The 24,144-nt window shown below is 42.6% G+C and overlaps 1 protein-coding gene across 5 annotated transcripts in view; it reads left to right on the plus strand.

Moving 5' to 3' along the window:
- The first annotated feature begins 438 nt into the window (after positions 1-438).
- Positions 439-24,144, plus strand: part of ENTPD6 (ectonucleoside triphosphate diphosphohydrolase 6) — a 38,120-nt gene continuing 14,414 nt past the window's right edge. Inside the window, exons 1-12 of one of the 5 annotated variants that reach the window (XM_030558260.1) lie at positions 439-495; positions 4,360-4,673; positions 6,641-6,717; positions 7,812-7,955; positions 9,916-9,991; positions 14,001-14,036; positions 16,005-16,093; positions 16,957-17,036; positions 18,173-18,237; positions 19,192-19,293; positions 22,912-23,052; positions 23,550-23,606. In XM_030558260.1, the coding sequence (XP_030414120.1) occupies positions 4,415-4,673; positions 6,641-6,717; positions 7,812-7,955; positions 9,916-9,991; positions 14,001-14,036; positions 16,005-16,093; positions 16,957-17,036; positions 18,173-18,237; positions 19,192-19,293; positions 22,912-23,052; positions 23,550-23,606 (1,126 nt within the window). In that variant the 5' untranslated portion in view covers positions 439-495; positions 4,360-4,414. The other 4 variants (XM_030558264.1, XM_030558263.1, XM_030558262.1 and 1 more) reach the window with 4 other exon arrangements.

The raw sequence follows: 24,144 nt of genomic DNA on the forward strand, positions 1-24,144 counted from the left end.
GGTGGGTTGCTGGGGGGCTGACGCAAGGGGTTCTGGGGGGGTTGCTGTTGGGGGCTGACGCAAGGAGGGATTTGGGGGTGCTGGGGGGTTGCTGGGGGGCTGACGCAAGGGGGGGTTGCTGTTGGGGGCTGACGCAAGGGGGGTTGCTGGGGGGCTCACGCAAGGAGGGATTGGGGGGTGCTGGGGGGGTTGCTGGGGGGCTGACGCAAGGGGGGGTTGCTGGGGGTTGCTGGGGGGCTCACGCAAGGAGGGATTGGGGGGTGCTGGGGGGGTTGCTGGGGGGCTGACGCAAGGGGGGGTTGGGGGTTGCTGTTGGGGGCTGACGCAAGGAGGGTGGGGGGTGGCTGAGGGGGCTACGTATGGGGGGGCTGTGGACGGAGACTAGGGGCCCGCGGGAGGGAGCGGCGGGGCAGGCGGGCTGGCTCGGAGCGCGCCTGCGCACTGGCCCTTCGCGGCCGGCGGAGGCTGTAGACGCGGCGGCGGCCGGGCCTGCCGGTGAGCTGCGGGGCGGAGCCACCTGCCGTGGGGCCGGGCGGGCTGGGGGGCCTGGCTGGGTCCCCGCCGCGGTGCCCGGGCCGCTCGTGGACACTTGTCCGGGTCCCTGTCACGCTCCGCCCGAGCCGCGGGGACCGTCCCGGGGGCCCGGCCGGCCGGCGGGGCGGGACCGGCCCTGGCACGTAAGCGCCGGTCCCGGGCAGCGGGCGGGCGGGCAGGGGCTCTCCTGGCCCCGTACAGGACATCGGGGAGATCGAGCCTGTGCACTGTGCACTCGCGTGCGGGGGTTGCCCGACACGTCCTGGCGAGGGCCGCGTGGGGAGGCCGCTGGTCCGTGCTCGTGCTCGCCGGGGTCTGGCGGGACTGGGTGTGTACAGGAGTGTCGCCGAGGAGAGGCGTCCGGGCAGCCTCGGGCGGGACCGTGTCTTGTGGGGTCCCAGCGCAGCCCGCTGCCGGAGGGTCGCTCGGCAGCACGGGCGGGGTGCTCTGCTCTGAATCCTGCCAGTGCTGCACCTGCCCGGAGTGTGAGTGCTTGTAGCATCAGCATCTTAATTGGTTATGGCCAGTTAGACCATTTCCTCAACAGGAACAGGGTTAGATTTACATTTTAACACAACAGTTTCCTTGTTGAGTGTTTTCAAAATATATAGCTTAGTGCATGAAAATGATTCTCCATTGCCCTGCACCTTGTGTCTGTCATCTGTGTCAGTCTAAAACACTGCCAGTTACTTTGCACTGCTGTAAATGATTGTATAAGGTGCAGGGCCATGATGGGTTAGGCCCACTGACCTTCCTCATACAGATGAAGCCTTGTCTACACTGGGAGCCTAAATACTCATTGCCCTGGTCCTTGTGCAGTCATTTACATCAGTGAAAAGTGGTGCAAAATCCTACATTTCAATCTGGCAGTGCTTTGCACTCCTTTGTACACTGCACTAGTGTAAATTACTATACAAGGTGCAGGGCATAAGTACAACCCTGTTGGGTCAGACCAAAAGTCCATCTAGCCCAATATCCTGTCTTCAGACAGTGCCCAATGCCAGGTGCCCCAGAGGGAGTGAACAGGGCAGGTAATCATCATGTGATCCGTTCCAGGAACTTTCCTTGTTTTTTGTGGGGTTTTTTGCACTTGTCTAACTCTGCAGATTCATGCAGTGTGACACTGGGCACAGAGGCCCTTGGTGGGTGATGCCAGGATACATCTGGAAGGGGAGTCTGAAGTGGGAGCAGCCTGGGAGGCTGGTATGTAGGTGAAGCATTTCTGGAGTTCCCAGCCTCCCCAGCTGTACAGCCAGTTCTATGTTGTGAAAGAAACCTCTTGCCATCTTTGTGTGGTGGCCAGAAGTGCTTGAGTCAACCTGCAGACCTCCTTGGATGAACCTTGCATCCTCATGGATCTTGAAGTTGCCTAGCACATCAGTTTGCCAGATTAGAACAGATACAGTTGTTCAGTCAATCACTGAGCCAACATAGTGAATTCTAAACTAGCAGAAGGCTGACTGTACAACAGTGGTGTGTTATCACCTAGGCCAACAAATTTGTACAGGTGGCAAATTTGCTCACGCCCCCTTCCCAACTCCACCCCTTCCCCAAATCCCTGGCCCACCTCCTCCCCCAGGTGCGCCACACTTCCCTTCTTCCACCTCCCTCCCAGGCTTGCCACGCGAAAGCGCTGGGAGGGAGGGAGAAGTGAGTAGCGGCACGATCGGGGGATAGCTGAGGTGACCTGGGGCCTGCGGGCACAGGGAATAACTCTTCCAGTGGTAGGGAACCGCTCCCTGCCCCTGCTCACCATCACTCCACCTCCACCATCCCCCGAGCACGCCACAATGCCCCTTCTCCCCACTCCTTCCCAGGCTTGCCAGCGGGGGAGCGGAGGTGAGCTGGTGCGGGGGCACGGCAATTTTTTGAAGGCCTAGGAACGGAAAATTTGTTAATCCACCACTGGATAGAGTTTAGGGTTTCCAACACTGTATTTCAAAAATATGGGACAGATGTGACAAAGGATTGGCCGGGCCAAACTTGAGTGGCATTGCGTCTCCACGTGCCAGGTCGAAATACAGGATAAAAGGCATTCTGTACAAATTTAGTGTGAAACAAGCAGCTTTTTCTTTAGACGAGGGATGTCACTTAAAACACAGAACTGTTGGAAACCTCAGCAAGAGCTGCCAGGGCAATAAGTAGATGTAAAACACATTGCATAATGAAGTTTGTCATTCACTGACATATTCCCTAATTTTGCCAAGAGTTACCTCCTTGTGCTCCGGAAAGAGAGTGTAGTGATGCCATATTTCTGTCTCACTAAGCCCTTGTGTGTAGTAAAATGTTTATGTATCTAATAAGGGATTTATACCGTTCATGTCTTATAAGTTAGAGGTGGGTCTGAATTGCCACCCAGAATCCAAGTGCACCCTGATGGAGCTGGAGTGTTTCCTGCTAAAATTTTGTGAGAACAACATGCTGTGGTTCAGCTATTATGCACTGTCACTTTGGCTTTGTCAGTGATGGCATGTGTAGGGCCAACAACTGGGGAGAGAAGGAGGTAGCTGCTATTTGTTCTTTATAAACAAAACTCCCCATTACAGAGGAGCCTTAAGGAGATCCTGATTGTACCCTTTATCAGCAGATTATGCACTTGTCTTAGTGACACCTTTTCTCAAGTATTTAGATGCAAACTTACCCTATGTTATCTGAGATCAAATATAGGCTGAAATCCTGCATTGAAGTCAACAACAAAACTTTCATTTACTTCAGAGGAGCCAGGTTTTCACCCTGGGATACTGGTGGGTTTGGAAAGCACAGGTATCTCTGCTTCCCAACATTGAACTGCCACTATCTTCTCAATGTAGGTTTTTATACAAAGCTTTCCTGTAGTATTTGTGCAGTATTTGACATGATTCACGCTGCACAGGTGTCATCGGATGTTTGGCTGCATGTGTTCTCCCTGTGTGCTGTTCCAGTTCTGTGCAGACAGCTGGCACAGCAGACCTCGAACGAACTGCCCAATGACCACAAAATACATTAAGGTTCAAAGGCACCCATCCAGGTTTATTGTTGACGAAGCACAGTAACAGCACCTGGCAGACTTTACGAAGCACAGTAACAGCACCTGGCAGACTTTACGAAGATACTAAGACATGTTTGCTCATGACAGCAGACGCAGCTCAGTCAGTGGCAGGACTTTCCACTGCTCCCTAGGCTGGCCGAAGACACTCCCTCTGAGATACAGCTTTATACACCAATACAAACAAGTTACGTATCACCCTTGATGTATCAGGGTGCCACCCATTGCCTTGTACCTGTAGATTCAATTAAAACATCTGTATTTGTCACACTGTCATCCTGACCTTATCTTTAAGATGGGTCAGTGTGTTCCTGTTATCTTTGGGGAATGTGCTGGTATCGAGGTATTCTGGTACTGCCTTTCTGGAATGTGTTTGCGTATATATTCTTATGCCTAGCACTACTTAGGAATGTGTGTTTCTGCAATCTCAGCCCTGTTCTTGGCAGATTCTGTGAGCAGGGCCTGTCTCTTGCTCACAACTTAACTTTGCTTTATAGTAGCAAGTTTTGACCATCACTTTAACCCAGGCTTCAGGCCTCATACAAGGCCTCTAATACAAGGCCGCCTGTTTCAGGCCCTCTTCTTACTACAACAGGTAACCTTCTCTCAGCTCCATCAGTCTGCATTTGTGCAATCTTTCTGAACAAACACTAAGCTAAAGCAGATTGCACATGTATGCGTGGGAGTGACCGTTATCTTATTTTGATTCTGCTTTTATGTCATTCTTGTAAGAATGTATTGTGTGTGTCATAATAATGTATAAAGGATTAAAATATGTTTTCCTTTTTCTTTGATTGTAGAGGTGACATGGAATCCACACTCTTGAAGTGAAAAAGGAGAAGCGACATTTGATAAATGGAAGCCATGAAGATATCAAAACTGTTCTATGGTTTGGGGATTTTTGCATGTGTAGCTATTTATGTTGTTTATATAAAATGGCATTTGTACGCCAAACCAATCTCAGGTACAACAGAATGTGCTACTGAAAGTAGGAGAGGCAAACTAGACCATCAGACATTGATGGCTGATCACTCAGTGTTTTATGGAATTATGTTTGATGCTGGAAGCACTGGAACTAGAATACATATTTTTAAATTTACACAGAAATCAAAAGGTATGACAAGCTCCTTAAATTAACGATTTTATTAATTTCTCTCCAGGCACCCTTAAGAAAGGCGTTAAATCTTAAACCATCCTATTTTAAAACCAATTTGTACATCTCAGCCTCCGAGTTGGTGATTATCACTGTTAGTATAGCTGATCAGTCATATTTGTCTTGTATAGCTCCCATTACTGTAGTATCTGAGGTCCTCATTAAACAGTAGTGCCTCAGTCCTCAGAACACTGCTCTGAGAGAGAGAGAGAGAGAGAGAGTGACTTCACCAAGGTTACACAGGGAATCTGTAGCAGGGCTGATCTCCTGTATTCCAGACCTGTGACTTAGCCACTGGACATTCCTTCATCTGAACTTCCTGGAAACAATAGCCTCCTCTAATGCGCCAGTTCAGCACATTACATAAGTACGTGCTGCAATCATACTGATTTCAATGGGACTTAAGCACATGCTTAAAGTTAAACGTGTTTACATACTGTGCTGAATCTGGGCCTAAAGCATTTTTGAGAAATAAGACACCAGTTGCCACATACTAGTTCTACCTTGTAGTAACAAGTGTCAGTGATTTAAATTTTGTAATGCACAGTGAATCCAGTCTAAAAGACGAAACGAAGAGAATGCTAAGGATGGGACGTGAAGCACTTCAGTCACTAAACGCCAAGGTTATTTGCCTACACTAGTTAGGCCCAGATCCTCCATGGTATTTAGGTAGCCAGCTGCCATTGACTTCAGTGGGAGTCAGGTGCCTAAATACCTTTGACGATTGAGGCCTACATATTAACAAAGGATTTTGTTCTTCAGTCTGTTAGTGAAGACACCAAGAATTCCCCCCCCATGTTTTAATAATAAATGTAATAACACTCAAAGCTTGAATGATAACATTGTTCTAAGTGTTTCTCTGATGCATTATAAAGCAGTGCTTTCAAAATGAACATTGATAGATACTTGTAAGAGAGGCATCATAGATAGAGTGGGACCTGTACTTAGATGACCTAAGTTCTGTTCCAGTTCTGCTGCTGACTTGCTGAGTTTCACTAGAAATGTCCACTCAACTTCTTTGCTGATCAGTACTATCACACTGATCCCACAGCTCTTGGGGATGTTGTGAGATTTAGCTGGTTTGTGAAGTTCTGTAAAAGATACTTGGGTGGAAGATGTTGTATGAGTGCTAAGTGTTAAAAAATGCAGGACTCCCCAGTATATGACTTAGGGACAGATTGTCCTTACTCATCTAGGTGAGCATTTACTCACGGAGCAATTCCAGTGACATCAGTAGAACTGCTCATGTGAGTAAGGGCTGCCCTACTCCTCCACAGTTCACACCCATAGTTCATTAATTCGTTTTTTTCCTTTGAACTGTGTAATTTTACATTGTCTTCCACATATCAGTTCATCATTAAACATCTTATTCTTTTACAGCAAGAAAATAAACCTTTTAATTGCATTGTAAGTAACTTATGGCAGTGTCCTTGAGTACAGAAACTGGGCTGTGACCATATTTAAACATTATGGGTGTGATTGTCACACATGCTCAGCATTGCCTAACTCTCCTTTCATTGACGTAAATTGGAGCAGAGTCAGGCCAATACTAAGCACTTTGAAAAGTTCCACTCTTGTTACTTGGACTGTTTTGAAGGTAGATTAGCCCAGGTAATAGGAGAAGTGAGGAGATGAAATAAATTCTGAGAAACTTGGATTCTTACTGTTCCAGATATGAGCAGAAACCAGCACCTGTCTATCAATTAATTGTGACTCCTAAAAAAACATTTTGACAAGGGTTGACCCCCATAATGACAGGTGCATTTTAGTAGTAAGGCTGCCTTTGATTTTCCCCTTTAGAGTAGGCTTCAGATTATTCCCATTAGCCTTAATTATGCAAAATTAGCATATAAAGGTTTAACTTGTAAAATGATCTTTTATATCAAGTCTTATGCTTTTCACTCTTAAAAATTATTGCTTTTGCACAGAGACTCCCAAATTAAGCCATGAAACATTTAAAGCACTGAAGCCAGGACTCTCTGCTTATGCTGATGATGTTGATAAGGTAACTATGCTTTTTTCTAGTTGTTAAAAGATATTTGATAGAAACTCACTCTTTTTATGCTTTGCAAATGAAGCAGTGTTGAAGATTGCTATAGTATAGTATACTTCTCTTTGTATCAGTCTCTTTCTGATTGACTTCAATGGGAATTTGCGGCACTTGGTGTCTCCAAGAATTGCCCAGCATCTTGGAGTGTCAAACCCCTGTGCCAAAAGCATAAATATTTCTACTAACTGACATGATTACGTTGACAGAAGCAATGTTATTGTCTTCCTGGAAAAGGACGGAAACAAGTAATGTACCATGTTTCATCACTGTCATGATTGATAAATTTCCCAATTCCATCAAATGAGCTGAACAGGCAGTTAAGCCTCAGTTCAAGACTACATATAAGCGCATGCTTATGTGCTCTCCTGGATAGGGATTCCTTCTTGAATTAGTGCTTGAATGTCGTGGCTTGTCTCTGCATAGTTTTCTATCCGTAGGATCCAAGACCAGAAGGGTGATCATCTAGTGTGATCTCCTGTATTGTACAGGCCAGAGAACTGCCCCAAAGTAATTCCTAAAACACATCTTTTAGAAAAACATCCAGTCTTGATTTTAAAATTGCCAGTGATAGAGAATCCACCACAATCCTTGGTAGACTGTTCCACTGATTGATTACCCTCACTGTTAAAAAAAAAATAAAAAAAAAATTACACCTTCTTTCCAGTCTGAATTTGTCTAGCTTCAATTTCCAGTCATTGAATTGATTAGACCTTTCTCTGCTAGATTGAAGAGCCAATTATAGGATATGTTCTCTATATACACACACTTAGAGACTGTGATCAAGTTACCCCTTAAACTTCTTTTTGTTACATTGAGTTCCTTGAACCTATCACTATAAGGCATGTTCTTTCATCATTCTCCTGCTCTCCTCTGAACCCTCTCCAGTTTATCAGCATCCTGTTTGAATTGTGGACACCGGAACTGGACACAATATTCCAGAAGCGGTTGCAGCAAGTGCTGGATACATAAGTAATATAACCTCTCTGCTCTTCAGATTTTCCTATGCACAGCTAACCAGATGTCTGTATTGCTTTTTCCTCTCTCCTCAGAGTGCTCAGGGGATACAAGAACTTTTAGAAGTTGCTAAGGATGAGGTTCCTATGGAGTTGTGGAAGTTTACTCCTTTGGTCCTTAAAGCAACAGCTGGTTTACGGCTGTTGCCAGGAGATAAAGCTCAGAAGTTGCTGGATAAGGTAATTTTTTTTTCTTTACACTTCAGAGCAGAATTTGGTCCACTATAGAATACACATACTTTTTTCTTGTGCTGCTTTCAGTGTAATTTAAATATTCCATTTTCATCATTTAGTCTGTGTAGCAGTGCTCAGTTGTTTGATCACATAGTACATTGTATGTAAATCCTAATACATCAGTCCATTGCAAAAGGCTGCATGATACTAGGTTTGTATGACTTGCCTCTAATGTTCAGCCTTTTATATCTAAAAGTTCTTTGTAAACATATTTAAAATAAAAAAAATTTAATATGAATTAATGCTGCTTAGGTATTTTAAAGAATTTGTTAAAAATATTCTTGGCAAGTAATATTTTTCTCAGTATAGTTGATACTGTTGAAGCCAAGATAGTAGGTGTTATCAGAATTAAAATGAAATAGTACATTATTCAAAAACAACAGATTAATGATAGCTACAGAAAAGTCCAACCGCAATTAACTCCAGCTATAGAGTAATTAGTCTATGTATGAAACTTGATTTAAATGAATATTTTTGGGCATCCTAAATGTGTTTGAGTTAAAACTCATTATAAATATGTCACATGTAAGTTTGAGGCATTTTTAGCTATTGTCAATGGTTTGTTCAGTGCTTTAGATGTCCATTCTTCCTGGTTTTAATCAGGGTCCTGTATTTTTGAAAATTAACTGGCTACTGAATTAGCCACATAGTAAATATGATGAGGCAGAATAGTTCTGCTCAAATTAGCTTTCATTTTTAAAATTGGGTTTCCAGTCCTTATGGTTGTGGGAATACCTATCAAATGTAAACCAGTGCCATATTTTTCAGAATTAGCAAGCAGCATGAAACAGTGGCTTGGAGAGAAATGTAAATTGTCTCATTCAGCTCAATGTGTGGACTATAAAGCCTAATGACAACTATTCCAGTACTGATAATTTTAGCAGAAACACCCAGGCAATATGTTTAGCAATCATTGTGGGTTACAGTGTTGGATACTGGGGCATAACTGGTTAGTTACAAGAGTGGTGAATTCTGGTATCAAGCTCCTTCCCTATCCAAAAAATGTCAGTTTACCTCTGACTGCTAGAAGTTTCGCCCACTGGATGCCAAAATCCCAAACTGCTTCCCATGCTTTCCTGGTGCCCAGAGCCCCAACTGTCCCATCCTATCTGTCAAAACCTCTAGCTTCTCCCTGACAGTTGCACCCTGGAAGTTGTGAGTTAGCAATACAAAAATCAGACGCACACTGGAAAGTGACAATTCTAGGGCAATATGAAATTGGACTTAATATCGAAGTATATACCACAAGAAACTAACTATCATTCATTTCCATATTGCATTTACTTAAAGCTGCTGCAGAATTTCCAGTCTGACTCTCACGAGAAGCCATAGAAGCCTGGGACCTTGCTGCAGAATCTAGATTAGAGAATGTGGGATTTTGGCTTTAACTTCAAGTGCACTCATGAGGCATTACTGTGCCCGTTAGTAATGTTTTTCACCAGGGTGTTCTTTAAAGTGTCTTTCTCCTGCCTTCCTCTTTACACACCCCTTGGGCTTCATGTTGCAGTCACCATCCTTCGGCTAAAGCAGACTAAATCAGATTCCCTTTAGGACCCTATCGACATTTGTCCTTATTTGTCCAGATTGGTTACTGTTGAACAACATCAGGTATTGTCCTGGGGTGGAATCCACTGGCTGTGTAGCACTGCCATGCAGCCTCTACCAACCCTGTTTCTGCATCACAGTACAAAGCCATTGACTAGATTGACAACTTCTTTAAAAAACTGAGCAGTGTTTAGTACAAGCTGGATTCTAAGAGCCACTCAGCACATGAGGCTTTTGACTGCAGTGCAGATGCTTAGCAGCACTCTGGACTTGACTCTGGGGCAGTAAAATATTCTACCACACACCCATCCCTGTCTAGCAAAACACCTCCACTGAGTTTATCTTTTTTCTTTACATTTAGGTAAAAGAAATTTTCCAGACATCTCCTTTCTTTGTAAGGGATGACTGTGTCTCCATAATGAATGGAACTGATGAAGGTAGGATGAATTTCTGAGGCATAGACTCATAGACTCAGACTCCAGGACTGGAAGGGACCTCGAGAGGTCATCGAGTCCAGTCCCCTGCCAAATACTGTCTAGACCATCCCTAATAGACATTTATCTAACCTACTCTTAAATATCTCCAGAGATGGAGATTCCACAACCTCCCTAGGCAATCTATTCCAGTGTTTAACTACCCTGACAGTTAGGAACTTTTTCCTAATGTCCAACCTAAATCTCCCTTGCTGCAGTCTAAGCCCATTGCTGCTTGTTCTATCATTGGAGGCTAAGGTGAACAAGTTTTCTCCCTCCTCCTGATGACACCCTTTTAGATACCTGAAAGCTGCTATCATGTCCCCTCTCAGTCTTCTCTTTTCCAAACTAAACAAACCCAATTCCTTCAGCCTTCCTTCATAGGTCATGTTCTCAAGACCTTTAATCATTCTTGTTGCTCTTCTGTGGACCCTCTCCAATTTTTCCACATCTTTCTTGAAATGCGGTGCCCAGAACTGGACACAATACTCCAGCTGAGGCCTGACCAGTGCAGAGTAAAGCGGAAGAATGACTTCTCGTGTCTTGTTTACAACACACCTGTTAATGCATCCCAGAATCATGTTTGCTTTTTTTGCAACAGTATCACACTGTTGACTCATATTAAGCTTGTGGTCTACTATGACCCCTAGATCTCTTTCTGCCATACTCCTTCCTAGACAGTCTCTTCCCATTCTGTATGTTTGAAACTGATTGTTCCTTCCTAAGTGGAGCACTTTGCATTTATCTTTATTGAACTTCATCCTGTTTACCTCAGACCATTTCTCCAATTTGTCCAGATCATTTTGAATTTTGACCCTGTCCTCCAAAGCAGTTGCAATCCCTCCCAGTTTGGTATCGTCCGCAAACTTAATAAGCGTACTTTCTATGCCAACATCTAAATCGTTGATGAAGATATTGAACAGAACCAGTCCCAAAACAGACCCCTGCGGAACCCCACTTGTTATACCTTTCCAGCAGGATTGGGAGCCATTAACAACTACTCTCTGAGTACGGTTATCCAGCCAGTTATGCACCCACCTTATAGTAGCCCCATCTAAATTGTACTTTCCTAGTTTATCTATAAGAATATCATGTGAGACCGTATCAAATGCCTTACTAAAGTCTAGGTATATCACATCCACCGCTTCTCCCTTATCCACAAGGCTCATTATCCTATCAAAGAACGCTATCAGATTAGTTTGACACGATTTGTTCATTACAAATCCATGCTGGCTATTCCCTATCACCTTACCACCTTCCAAGTGTTTGCAGATGATTTCTTTAATTACCTGCTCCATTATCTTCCCTGGCACAGAAGTTAAACTAACTGGTCTGTAGTTTCCTGGGTTGTTTTTATTTCCCTTTTTATAGATGGGCACTATATTTGCCCCCTTCCAGTCTTCCAGTGTTTTTATAGTCTTACACATGTACACTTTTTTGTATAAATGAGTTGACAAAATTGCCCCAATCCTGCAGCTGGATCCTCTAGTCCAGACTTTTATGTCCAAGATGCATCTCCACTAATGTCAATGGAAATCCACATGCATGTGGATCTCTGCCAGCAGATCTCATTGATAGAATGAGACCGATGTTTGTTTTTAATTTGTATTCCAAAATTGTGCCAACCAAAAAGCTTTTGAGGCTTAACGTTTGACTCCTTAAATAAGTATATTGATTTAAGTGCTTGAGCACCCAACAGTTCCAGTTGACTCAATGGGAGCAGCTATGTGTTCAGCACTTCTGAAAATCAAGCCACATTTTTGGTGCCAAAATAGACTTGGAACCCTAAAGTTAGGCTCCCATTCTTGAAAATCTTGGCTTTGAATTGCCTTAAGTAGAAAGTATTAGTTCAAGTTTATGTAGTCCACTTCTTAACTGTAAATGTACAAAGTTGTTTTTTTTTAATAGTCTGTAAATGTGAATTAAAGTTGAAAAACTGTTATGGAAGAGAAAATGCAAACTGAGATTAACGAGGTTAAAATAAAAAGAATGCTGAGGTTGGGTCCAAAATTTGATCTAACTTTATAAATGTTTAAGGAAGATCTACCAAATTCTAAATATATAATGTCATTAATGCTGTTCAGATAGTTAACTTTAAAATAGCTACCTTGTTCACTTCTTAATTTAAAAAAATGTTTTGAGCTCTGTTTTTTTTGGCTCTGTAACAACAGTTAACACATGCACTGGGCCTATTCTCTGTGATGTGCTGATATTTTAACACTGATAACTATTTTAAGTTGTTAATTAGGCCTATTAATTTCTTTTATTAATAGAAAAGACAATGTTTATGAAATGGGAAAAGGACAACATTTTCAGTTCTCCAAAGTTCTTGGGAGAGAAAAATAGGAAAATGAAAAAACCCAAATTCTTAGTATTTAAAAAGAGAATAACTTTTTAAAATGTCCTACGTGTAATTAAATTCAGTCAGTGTGGCTCTGTTGCCAGACAGGAGTCGCTCTACAGCAGCGGTTCCCAAACTTTAACAACCTGTGAACCCCTTTCACTAAAATGTCAAGTCTCGTGAACCCCCTCCTAAAAATGAGTATTTCCAGGGATTTTCTCCTTTACCTGATTATAAAATATAAAAGCAATCATGTTGGAAATATAAAATTTGTTTTTATGACATGCTTATTTACACACTCTTTTTTATTCATTATTATTTATCATTATAGTATTTTTATTACATTATGAAAATGGCAACACTCTTCCAAGATCCCACTTTTGTAGCTTGTATCACTTTGAATGAGCCTGTTATAAGACAAGGCTCCTATGTTTCATGGAGGAGTATCAGATGTGAAACAGCAGGAAGGTATTTAAGAAGCCAACTCAAAGAGTTCCTCCTACACAAGCATTCAGCTCTTGAGCAGTCCAGGCAAACACTGCACATTACAACAAAGCTTAAACTTGTTCTTCATAATTTTAAAAACAACAGTAGCTGCCTGTTTAATTTTAAAAGCTGCAAAAAATATCCACCTCCCTTTCCATTTCTTATAAGGAGTCTTGAAGTTTAAATCTCCTCCGTGTGATAGAGATGCTTGCTTTGATCTGCTTACCTCTTGGAAGTCCAGGGGCTCCAGGCTGCTGGCCCCATGCTGCCCACGGTCACTAGGGACAGCTCTGTCCACCATTAGGGAATTTTCTCCCAAAAGCCCCCTGTAACATTTCGTGAACCCCCAGGGGTTCACAAACAACAGTTTGGGAACCACTGCTCTACAGCATGAAGGATTGTTTATTTGTTGATCTTTTAGCTAAAAAATGAAACCTTTAGAACAAAGCCATTGCGGCTTATCCACTGATGTGTTTGATGTGTAAAGTGGTTGCCAGCCACTTCAAGCAGAGGGACTCAGCCAGTTGGCTTGGATGTTATATAAGCACTTTGGAACAGGGAATGTCTTTTTGTTCTATGGTTGTACAGCACCTAGCACCAGGGGCTCCTCGTCTGGGGCTCCGAGGCACTATAGATATTTAGTAATATAAATATTGGCTGCCGAAGCACATTCTCCACATTTAAGGTCCCTAACTTACGTTTAAGATTTTCGATTTTTATGGAAGTGTTATTTCTAAAGTCTGGGGGTCTGATTCTCAGGTGGTGCAAATCTGCATAGCTCCATTGAGATCAATAGAACTATGATAATTTACACCAGCTGAGGATCTGGCCCTTCATTTCTAATTCTAAACCAAGCATTCTTTTGAGGGTTGCATTAGAAAAAAATACTTGGTAAAGGGGGCATGTGACTGATGGTCTTTTTGCATTTAGTCTGGTGTAGGGTGACAGACCCAATTTGCTGATCGTTTAATCTAAAATCTGTAGCTAAACTGTTGAAAAAGACAGCTGTATTTAAAAAAACAAAAAACCCTAAATCTTCAGTCACAAAATCTAAATCAAGAAAAATATTTATGGTTTAACTCACTGTTTGCCATGGACAGATGACACTGTCTAAAGGCATGTCTTTCTGGAATGTTCTCTTATCAGGAATTTCGGCCTGGATCACGATCAACTTTTTAACAGGTATGTGTGTGTGTAGCTGTGCCTGATACCTGATTTCCTGTCTTCACAGTGTCCCTCCCTTGAGCTTATATGTAATGGGTGGGCTGTGAGGAGGTTTGGGGTGGCCAGCAACCGCCTCTGGCTGTGGATGAAATCTTGGCCCCACTGAAGTCTATGGGAGCTTTATTGACTGTCATGGTGCCAAGGGTTCACCTCCTATATCTAAGCTTTTACATGCTCCTTTTTCTTGAGAGACCAGAGCATGTGATTCCATCTCTGGAGTACTATTAGCCCCAGGTAAGTCTCTAACTCAGGTACTCTAAATCTTCTTGGCAATTGCACAGAAATAGAGAGAAAAGCATAGAATATTGATATTAGAATCTGTTTAGATCACGGTAATGATCCCTAGTAGGGCTGTCAAACAATTAAAAAAAAAACCACAATTAATTGTGAGATTTTTTTTTTTAAGTTGCAATTAATGTAAAACTTTAGCGCTTACAAGTCCACTCAGTCCTATTTCTTCTTGTTCAGCCAATCACTAAGACAAACAAGTTTGTTTACATTTTCAGGAGATAATGCTGCCCACTTCTTTTTTATGTCACCTGAAAGTGAGAACAGGCATTCGCATGGCACTGTTGGAATTGGCATTGCAAGATATTTACATACCAGATGCACTAAAGATTCATATGTCCCTTCATCCTTTAACCACCATTCCAGAAGACATGCTGATAACACTATTTTTTAAAGGAATGTCAATTAAATTTGTGACTGAACTCCTTGGGGGAGAACAGTATGTCTCCTGCTCTGTAGTTTTACCTGCATTCTGCCATGTATTTCATGTTATGGTAGTCTTGGATGACAACCAGGTATAAGTTGTTCATTTTAAGAACACTTTCACTGCAGAAACGCAAAGAAGTTACCAATATGACATTTCTAAAGATAGCTACAGCACTCAACCCAAGGTTTAAGATTTTGGAAGGCACTTCAGATTCTCAGAAGGACAAGGTGTGGAACAGGTCAGAAGTCTGAAAAGAGCAACACTCCAATGTGGAAACTACATAACCTGAACCGCCAAAAAAGAAAATCACCCTTCTGGTGGTGGCATCTGACTTGGTGAAAATGAAGGTGCATCAGTATGCACTGCTTTGGATCATTATCAAGCAGAACCCACCTGGTCTCACTTTCAGGTGATGTAAAAAAGAAGCAGGAAGTGTTATCTTAAGCGTGCTCCTGTGCATCTAGACATATGCTTCAGTGTTGTGAAATTAAAATTTAGACATGGGATATATTTTTTTCTAAACAGCTAGAAAATAAAATGGCTTAAAATAGTGGTAACATGATTGTAACTAAGGCTGTGTCTGCACTACAAATGGTACAGTGGCACAGCTTCAGCACTGCATCTATGCAGCTGTAGAATAGACATTTCCTACATGAACAGAAGGGAGGGGTTTGTTGACGTAGTTAATCAACCTCCCCAAGAGATGGCAGTGTAGACTAGGTCTAAATTTCTCTTTGAAGAACAGTATTTAAGGCTCCCATTTTACAAAGACTTGAAGTCCAAGGGATTACTCACGTACCTAAAAGTTAAGTATGTGTTTAAGCCTTGGCGGGATCAAGGCCTAATATTTGTAGTTTGTGGTTTCGTATTTTCTTTCTTTCCTTCTTAGTTTAAGGATCTTAGGGGAAAAATACAATTATTTCCATACTGTGAAAGATTATCTCTGTGCAGTTTATCACTCCATTCAACTAGTCTGCCTTTTCAGTTTTGTTTTTAAAGCTGGGCAAAAATCCAGGTAGTTAATTACGGACTTGCGTTCTGTTATATGAAAACTAATTGTAACTGTATATGCTGTTCATATCTTATTGTTTATGGGAGGACGGATTCCCCCCCCCTTCTTTTTTAGCCATTTGTTTGTTTTTATTGCTTTATGCATTTGAGTTATTACTGAACACACAATGGCTTTCATTATATCCCATGATGCATTTCAGGTAGCTTAAATGCTCCAAGAAACAGAAGTGTAGGAATGCTGGATTTAGGAGGTGGATCAACACAAATGACATTTCTTCCAATCACTGAGGTAAACTGAACACACGTACTGCAGGGAAATGTTGGTTTGAACGAATAGGCATTCTGCTTTTCTAGCAAAAGGATTGAGGCGGTTTGTTACATGAAGGCGTGCTTCCTACTTGTCTCTTAACAAATCTGGGGTCTCTTCCTCATAGTTGCCATGGTACAATGATGGTGGTGTCAATGATTTGTGATCAAGAGAAGACAAGTCTTACCAGAGCTACTTTCTGGTTAGGAAAATCACAATCTCTTTGTAAAAAGAACAGGAGTACTTGTGGCACCTTAGAGACTCACACATTTATTTCAGCATAAGCTTTCGTGGGCTACAGCTCACTTCTTCGAAAGCTCATGCTGAAATAAATGTGTGAGTCTCTAAGGTGCCACAAGTACTCCTGTTCTTTTTGCGGATACAGGCTAACACGGCTGCTACTCTGAAATCTTTGTAGTTTCCATTTGTCTCCATAAAAAATTACCATGCAATGGGCAGGATTGATTTTTCATCCAAAGGGGTTCAGAAGTGGAATAAGGGGCCATTGCAGCTTAGGAGTGAAGTCCATTGATGGAGGTCATGGAAAGAAGTGTATTTTGTTTAAAATCCTTATTTGCATTGATTTGGTGTCAAGATAAATGTTTAAGCTGATATGACTGTAGTGTCAGGTCACTATTTTAGCTCCTGTTCTTATGTTCTGGTCATCTCTAATGGATCCAGGGCTAGTCTGAGACTAGTCTGTAAATAACTTATTTCCACAGCCAGCCAGGACTTTTGTGCAGATGGTAACCTGTTCATATGCTCAAATACCGTATTGTTACTCATTGATATTTCTGGAAGTTCCAAAAAAAATCTTACAATGACTTCTTTGTTTCTCCTTATAGATAACTCTCCGGACATCACCAGCTGGCCATATCACTTCATTTCAAATGTTTAACAACACATACAAACTGTATTCATACAGGTTAGTTGTGGGGAAGAGAAAGCATCGGGTAAAGATGAAAGCCGATTATTGGATGAATGTGATTTTATGCATTGCTTAACTTTAAGTATTTACATGCTTTGTGCAATTGAGAATCTCATGAGTAACAGTGTTTGCCTCTATTACAAAAACTGGAGAGAATGACTTTGGCAAAATTACTGCTCCTAATATTCACACAAGTTTATTATAGTGATGGACACACTAACAGTGGGAAGAAGGTCCAGTTGGAGGAATCATACCACCTATTCTCATATAGCTACAGCCAAATAGACTTTCCCTTATTTTCTTCCTTATTGTGCTTTGCTATGTTGGAGTTTAGGTTTGCTTTTTTTTATTTTCTGACATTGGGTGCCTGAAACCCTTTGGCCCATTTGAAAACCACAGCTGAAATCCTAACACTTAGCCTGTGCAAAGCTGAAGGAAATTGAGTCCTTTAGCTAGTTACCATTATGATCATTCTGTCTCCAAGGCGTAGGCAGTCTGATTCCATCGGTACCATGACAGTGTACAGAATGTCAGACACACGCTTTAATGGCAGCACAACAGATAGAGGGTGTGATTTGGCCCCTGCTGCTGGCTTGAAGGGGTTGGGAGAGCTCGTTCCCATGGGCGGAGGGAGTGTTTCACGTCTCAGTGATTCCCTCCAACTTGTGCTTAGTGGGATGTTTGTGGAGTGATGTTATTCTGGGCTGGAAGAAGAGCTGAGACAATGTGGAGCTGTTGGGAGATGGTAGGAGGAGCATTAGGGGAGATCCTGGAGGGCTCCTCCTCCTCAGCCACACAGAGCAGTCTGGTTTTCTACATCACCCCCCTTCCCCCCAGCCCTCCTAAAAAAGAAGTCAGGCCTGATTCAGTTGCAATCTGAATGAGCAGGATTTCACTCTCAGTCCCTTCACTATCCTCCACTTGAGAAGAAATGATTTTGCTAGTGTCAGACTGTGGAAGAGAGATGTTGTTAATGGCAGTGACAGCCAACCTTCACTCAAACCACACACAGGCTATTTGCTGCTGAATCATGACGATTTGCTGGAACCGTCCTGCAAATAGACATGACTCGCTTGTCCCATCATGATGCCAGTAGAAGTGTATCCTTTCACAAAGGCTTTTCTCCTTCACAGTTACCTGGGACTCGGGTTAATGTCAGCAAGGCTTGCAATTTTAGGCGGCATTGAGGGACAAGCCTGTAAGTAATCCAGCTCAGAGCTCTTGCATTTCAGTGACTTGTAGGATAATTTTTTATAGGCCAAATGATCCTCTGGGCCAGAGGTTCCCAAACTTTTTTTTGCTGTGCCCCCCTCTTTGCAGATTCATGTTCTTTGTGTGACACCCCCCCCTTTTCTTCCCTCCCCTTTCCTCTCCTGTGTGGCTTCCCCTCTCCCTTTGCAATCACTCTCCTGGCCTGCTGCCCCCTTCTCTCCCCACAGCCCAGCCATGATCGTGGCCAGGCTGCACCGGCTGACTCCACTCACTGGCTCCAGCTGTTTTCTCCCTGCAATGGCCTGGACCCTGCTCCCGACACTACTACCTGCTGCCACCAGCCCAGTGTCGGGGCATGGGCAGGGCGGGGTGTGAGATGGGGGGGGGCAGTAATAGGCATTCCAGGGGCAGGCTCGCTCTCCAGCCCCTCCCCTTGTGCACTGGCTGCCTCCACTGCTCTTGCCTGCAGAAGGGAGGTGCCTCCACCAGCTCCTGCTCCTCAGAAAGTAGCAAGAATGCAGGAATGCTCTACTTCACATCAGGTCCTCGTGCACCCAGCAACTTTGTCCTGCCCCCCTGGGTGCAGAACCCATTCTGTGGGCCTTAGGAGAAGGGGGAAGGTTCCAAGGGGAAGTAGTAGCTCATTCACTCGCTACTCTCTCCATTCTCAGCCTGCCTGTGCCATAGATGGGACCATTGCATATCTCTGGGCACATCTGCCAGCGAGATGGGTGTGGCCAGAAGGTGGTGCTGTCAAAGGAAGGCATGGGCCATTACCAGCCCATGTGGGGATATGGGGATGTTCAGGCCATGAGTGGGTTAGAAACTGCTGGGGAGGTGGGAGGATGCTAAGCAGAACTGTGGCCCGGGGAGGAGGGATTGGCAGTTGATTCCTTAGCATGTGTCTTAATGCTGTTTAATCTATTTCTTTCTATTACAGTAAAGGAAGGAGAGGAGCTAATTAGTCCCTGTTTATCACCCGGCTTCCAGTGTGAGTGGGAACATGCTGAAATAGTGTACAGAATTAAAGGGCAGAAGGCAGGTATAGTAACTTCTTTCTGTTGTTTTATAGATTTGCATGTTAAAATCAGAACAAACAGCATGCACTTTCTGGATCTGTCTGTGTGAGGTATTCAGTTGTTTTGTTACTGTCTAACTTTGCTTTGACCTCAGGCTATTCCTACCCAAGAGATTTTCCTCCCTTCGTCCACACCCCATCTGCTCCAGTGTGTAATAGGGGGAGCTCTAATGTAGGTTAGTCAATGGCATTTTAAAAACCATGCTGTCAAACCCAGGTCAGAGCATGTCTACATAACATGATGGTTTACAGTAAGAGCCACTGGGGCCCTGTCTACACTAGCACTTCCATCATGCCTGCAACAGTGGGAAACTCTAAGAAAAAAGTTTAGCATAACCAGGTTGAGACACTTTGGGCCAGATTCTAGCTGTTGCAAATCAGCCTGCTGCTATTGAAACCTGTGGAGCTAGGCTGATTCACACAAGCTGGAGGTCTGTCTGTCCAAGTTTTTCCAAGCCATTTGTGCTCACAGCGAATCTACTTTTTTGACAGGGTTTTCAAATAGAAAGTTAGCCTTTTTTGCAATAGCGAATGAGTTTTCGTTGTGGAAACTGTTGTTCTTTTCCCGCAAATTTCCTGCCTTGCAGGCATAGGTTTTGTACAGAGGATCTGAAAAAACCCAGATCCTGTCGTGTCTCTCAATGTGATGTTCAGTCATATATTCCCAAACCTTTCTCTTCATCCAGAGTGCTCTTCTCAGTTGAAACAGCCTCTTTGCCAGCCTGAGGCCCTATTTTCAATTTGAGCTCAAGAGTATTTCTCAAATTATTCACATGCCACTCAGTCTTACCTTTCCCTTATTACTAACTAGGGCTGTCAATTAATTGCAGTTAACTCACATGATTAACTCAAAAAAATTAATTGTGATTAAAAAAATTAATCACCGTTATAATCGTACTGCTAAACAATAGAATACAGTTGACATTTATTAGATATTTTTGGATGTTTTCTACATTTTCAAAGATATTGATTTCAATTACAACACAGAATACACCTCTACCTCGATATAATGCTGTCCTTGGGAGCCAAAAAATCTTACTGCGTTATAGGTGAAACTGTGTTATATTGAACTTGCTTTGATCCACCGGAGTGTGCAGCCCACCCCCCCGGAGCGCTGCTTTACTGCGTTATATCCAAATTCATGTTATATCAGGTGGCGTTATATCGAGGTAGCAGTGTGCAAAGTGTATAGCGCTCACTTTATATTTTTGATTATAAATGTTTGTACTATAAAAGAAGCAGTATCAGGTGAATTGAAAAATACAAGTACTGTAGTGCAGTCTCTTTATCATGAAAGTTGAATTTACAAATGTAGATTTTTTTTTGTTACATAACTGCACTGAGGAACAAAACAATGTAAACCTTTAAAGCCTACGAGTCCACTCAGTCCTATTTCTTGTTCAGCCAATTGCTCAAACAAGTTTGTTTACATTTGCAGGAGATAATGCTGCCTGCTTCTTGTTTACGTCACCTGAAAATGAGAACGGGTGTTCTCAAGGCACTGTTGAAGCTGGCAACTCAAGATATTTACATAACAGATGCACTAAAGATTTATATGCCCCTTCATCCTTTAACCACCATGCTGATGATGGGTTCTGCTTGATAACAGTCCAAAGCAATGCAGACCGACTCATGTTCATTTTCATTATCTGAGTCAGATGCCACCAACAGAAGGTTGATTTTCTTTTTTGGTGGTTTGGGTTAAGTAGTTTCCACATCAGAGTGTTGCTCTTTTAAGACTTCTGATAGCATGCTCCACACCTCATCCCTCTCAGATTTTGAGAGGCACTTCAGATTCTTAAACCTTGGGTCGAGTGCTGTAGCTATCTTTAGAAATCTCACATTGGTACCTTCTTTGCATTTTGTGAAATCTGCAGTGAAAGTGTTCTTAAAATGAACAACATGTGCTCGGTCATCATCCGAGACTGCTATAACATGAAATATATGGCAGAATGTGGGTAAAACAGAGAAGGAGACATACAGTTCTCCCTCAAGGAGTTCAGTCACAAATTTAATTAACACATTTTTATAATGAGCGTCATCAGTGTGGAAGCATGTCCTCTAGAATGGTGGCCAAAGCATGAAGTGGCATACGGATGTTTAGCATATCTGGCCTGTAAATACCTTGCAATGCCAGCTATGAAAGTGCCATGTGAATGCCTGTTCTCACCTTTCCGGTGACATTGTAAATAAGCGGGCAACATTATGTCCTGCAAATGTAAACAAACTTGTTTCTCTTTGTGACTGGCTGAACAAGAAGTAGGACTGAGTGAACTTGTAGGCTCTAAAATTTTACATTGTTTTGTTTTTGAATGCAGGTGTTCTGGTACATAATTGTACATTTGTAAGTTCAACTTTCATAATAAAGAGATTGCATTACAGTACTTGTATGAGGTGAATTGAAAAATACTATTTTGGTTTTTAAGTGCAAATATTTGTAATAAATATAAAGTGAGCACTGTACACTTTGTATTCTGTGTTTGTAATTGAAATCAACATATTTGAAAATGTAGAAAACATCCAAAAATATTTAAATAAATGGTATTCCAATATTGTTTAACAGCGCAATTGCATGATTAATCGGGATTAATTTTGTTAATCACTTGACAGCCCTATTACTAACCCTTATTCTCCCAGTCCTACCATTCCTACAAATCCTCTCTAAAAGATCTATTGTAACCGAGCTGGGACCAAACTGGGGCCCATCCAGTGTGCTGGCATGGGGGAATAAAGAGGGTGTGGGAACCCCTGGATTTCCCTGCACTGGTGTGCCATTCCACCACTCCCTGCACAGGTGGGGGAGCAGGCTCTGCAGGGCAAACCTGTGAGTACCCACCTGATTCAAGTGAATGGGAGGGGGGAGTGAGCAGAGACTTGATCCCCCCCTCCCAGCACCCCAGCTGTGTAGTTATACCAGTGCCTTGGAGAGCATATGCTGCCAGCCCAGTGCAGGGAGTGCTCTCCTTGGAGCACTAGAAAGCCCAGGAAAGAGATTGTAGCTCTCTAAGGGCTGGTCTACACTGGGGGGGGAAATTGATCTAAGATATGCAGCTTCAGCTATGCTATTCGCGTAGCTGAAGTCGAAGTATCGTAGTTCGACTTACCTGGCCATCCTCATGGCGGCAAGTTGACCGCTGCAGCTCCCCCCTCGACTCCACTTACTCCTCCTGCCGAGGTGGAGTACAGGCGTCGATTTGGAGATCGATTTATCACATCTAGACGAGACGCCATAAATTGATCTCCGATAGATTGATTACTACCGCTGATCTGGCGGGCAGTGTAGACATGGCCTGAGTCATTGCAGCTCAGCAATATTTTTACTGTGGGCTCTTTTGTCCACTGATGATCTAGTCTGTACTTTGGACCCATCCAGATCCCACTGAAGCCCATAAGTTTTGCCATGGGCTTCATCAGGAAAAGGACCCGGTCCTTTATTTCCATGGATAGTCTCTGATAAGTTAGAGAGCATTGCTGACTTAAGGGGACAAGAGGCCTTGCAGACCCCAAAGAAATTAAACGGCAGCGGTGGTTAATCACCAATATGTGATTTGTTGGGTCTCTCTCTCTCTCTCTCTCTTTTAGGTGAGCCTCTGTATGAATCCTGTGCTAACAAAGTAGCAGAACTGCTCTACAAGAAGGTGCATAAAACAGAAGTAGTAAAGGATTTGGATTTTTATGCTTTCTCCTATTATTATGACCGGGCAGCAGAGGTTGGCCTAATAGGTACATTTGTTTCTGAGTTTTTTTGTAATGCAAGGGTAGTTAATGGGAGAGTTTGTGCCTCTTAAAATATCTAGTTTCTTCATAAAGCTACAAGGAATTGTGTCCTTGGTTATATTAATGTACAGTGATGATATTTTTTGAAGATCGGGTACTATAAAATTGTTGGGGAAAAAAGCACAGGGACTTGGAGGTCTGACCTGAAACAATTTTCAGCCTTTTTATTTTTAATGACTAAATTTCAAAAATAGACAGTGTCCCATTAAGGCTAAACAAATGTTTATTAAAAATGACTGCCTGAAGTTCAGCTTGTCAGTCCATATTAAGGCGTCTAAATAAAGGTCTGACCCTGCACCAGTGAAGTTCGTGGCAAAACTCCCACTTCAGTGAGTGCAGGATCCAGCCCTCAGTGGTCCAATTTCCAGAAGTTTTAGCATCCAGCATTTACAACTGACGTCACATGCACACTGTAAAACGTGCCCTGTTTTTCCCCCTTCTAGATAAGGAAAAAGGAGGTAGCCTAACAGTTAATGACTTTGAAATTGCAGCCAAGTATGGTAAGTAAAGTAAAGCAAAAAATGCTGGCGAAGATTTTCAAAAGTGACTAGTGATTTGGAGTGTCTGTCTTTTAAGGGCGGGAATTTGAAGGATCTTAGAGGCCTTACTGTCAGAAAGCGTTGGGTATCCACGGTCTGAAAATCAGACCCCTTCTAAAGTGTCTCAAATTGGGTACCCAAAAGTACTAGTTACTCCTGAAAGTCTTGGCCACAATTTTTCTAAGTCCTTATTGTTTACAAAGACTGCAACAAAAATAAAAAAATCATGCAATATAGATGTCTGAGCTCTTTTGCAATAATAAGAATAATACATGTCATTTAGCAATTGCCTTGAAATTACAAATGTAAAATAAGTGGATTGTGCTCTCATCCAATTTATTTTTTCTTAAAGTTTATACTTTCATTTAAAGGTGATCTGGAGAGAGGAGAAAATTGATTTTTACTTTTTTGGGGGAGGAGGCTTCTTTTTGTTGTGTAAAGATGATCTGAAAGGTTTTTTAAAAATCAGTAAATATATTTGTTTGTTAGAAACTTGGCT

This window comes from Gopherus evgoodei, chromosome 3 (genome assembly GCF_007399415.2).
Source record: "Gopherus evgoodei ecotype Sinaloan lineage chromosome 3, rGopEvg1_v1.p, whole genome shotgun sequence".
Classification (NCBI taxonomy): domain Eukaryota; kingdom Metazoa; phylum Chordata; order Testudines; family Testudinidae; genus Gopherus; species Gopherus evgoodei.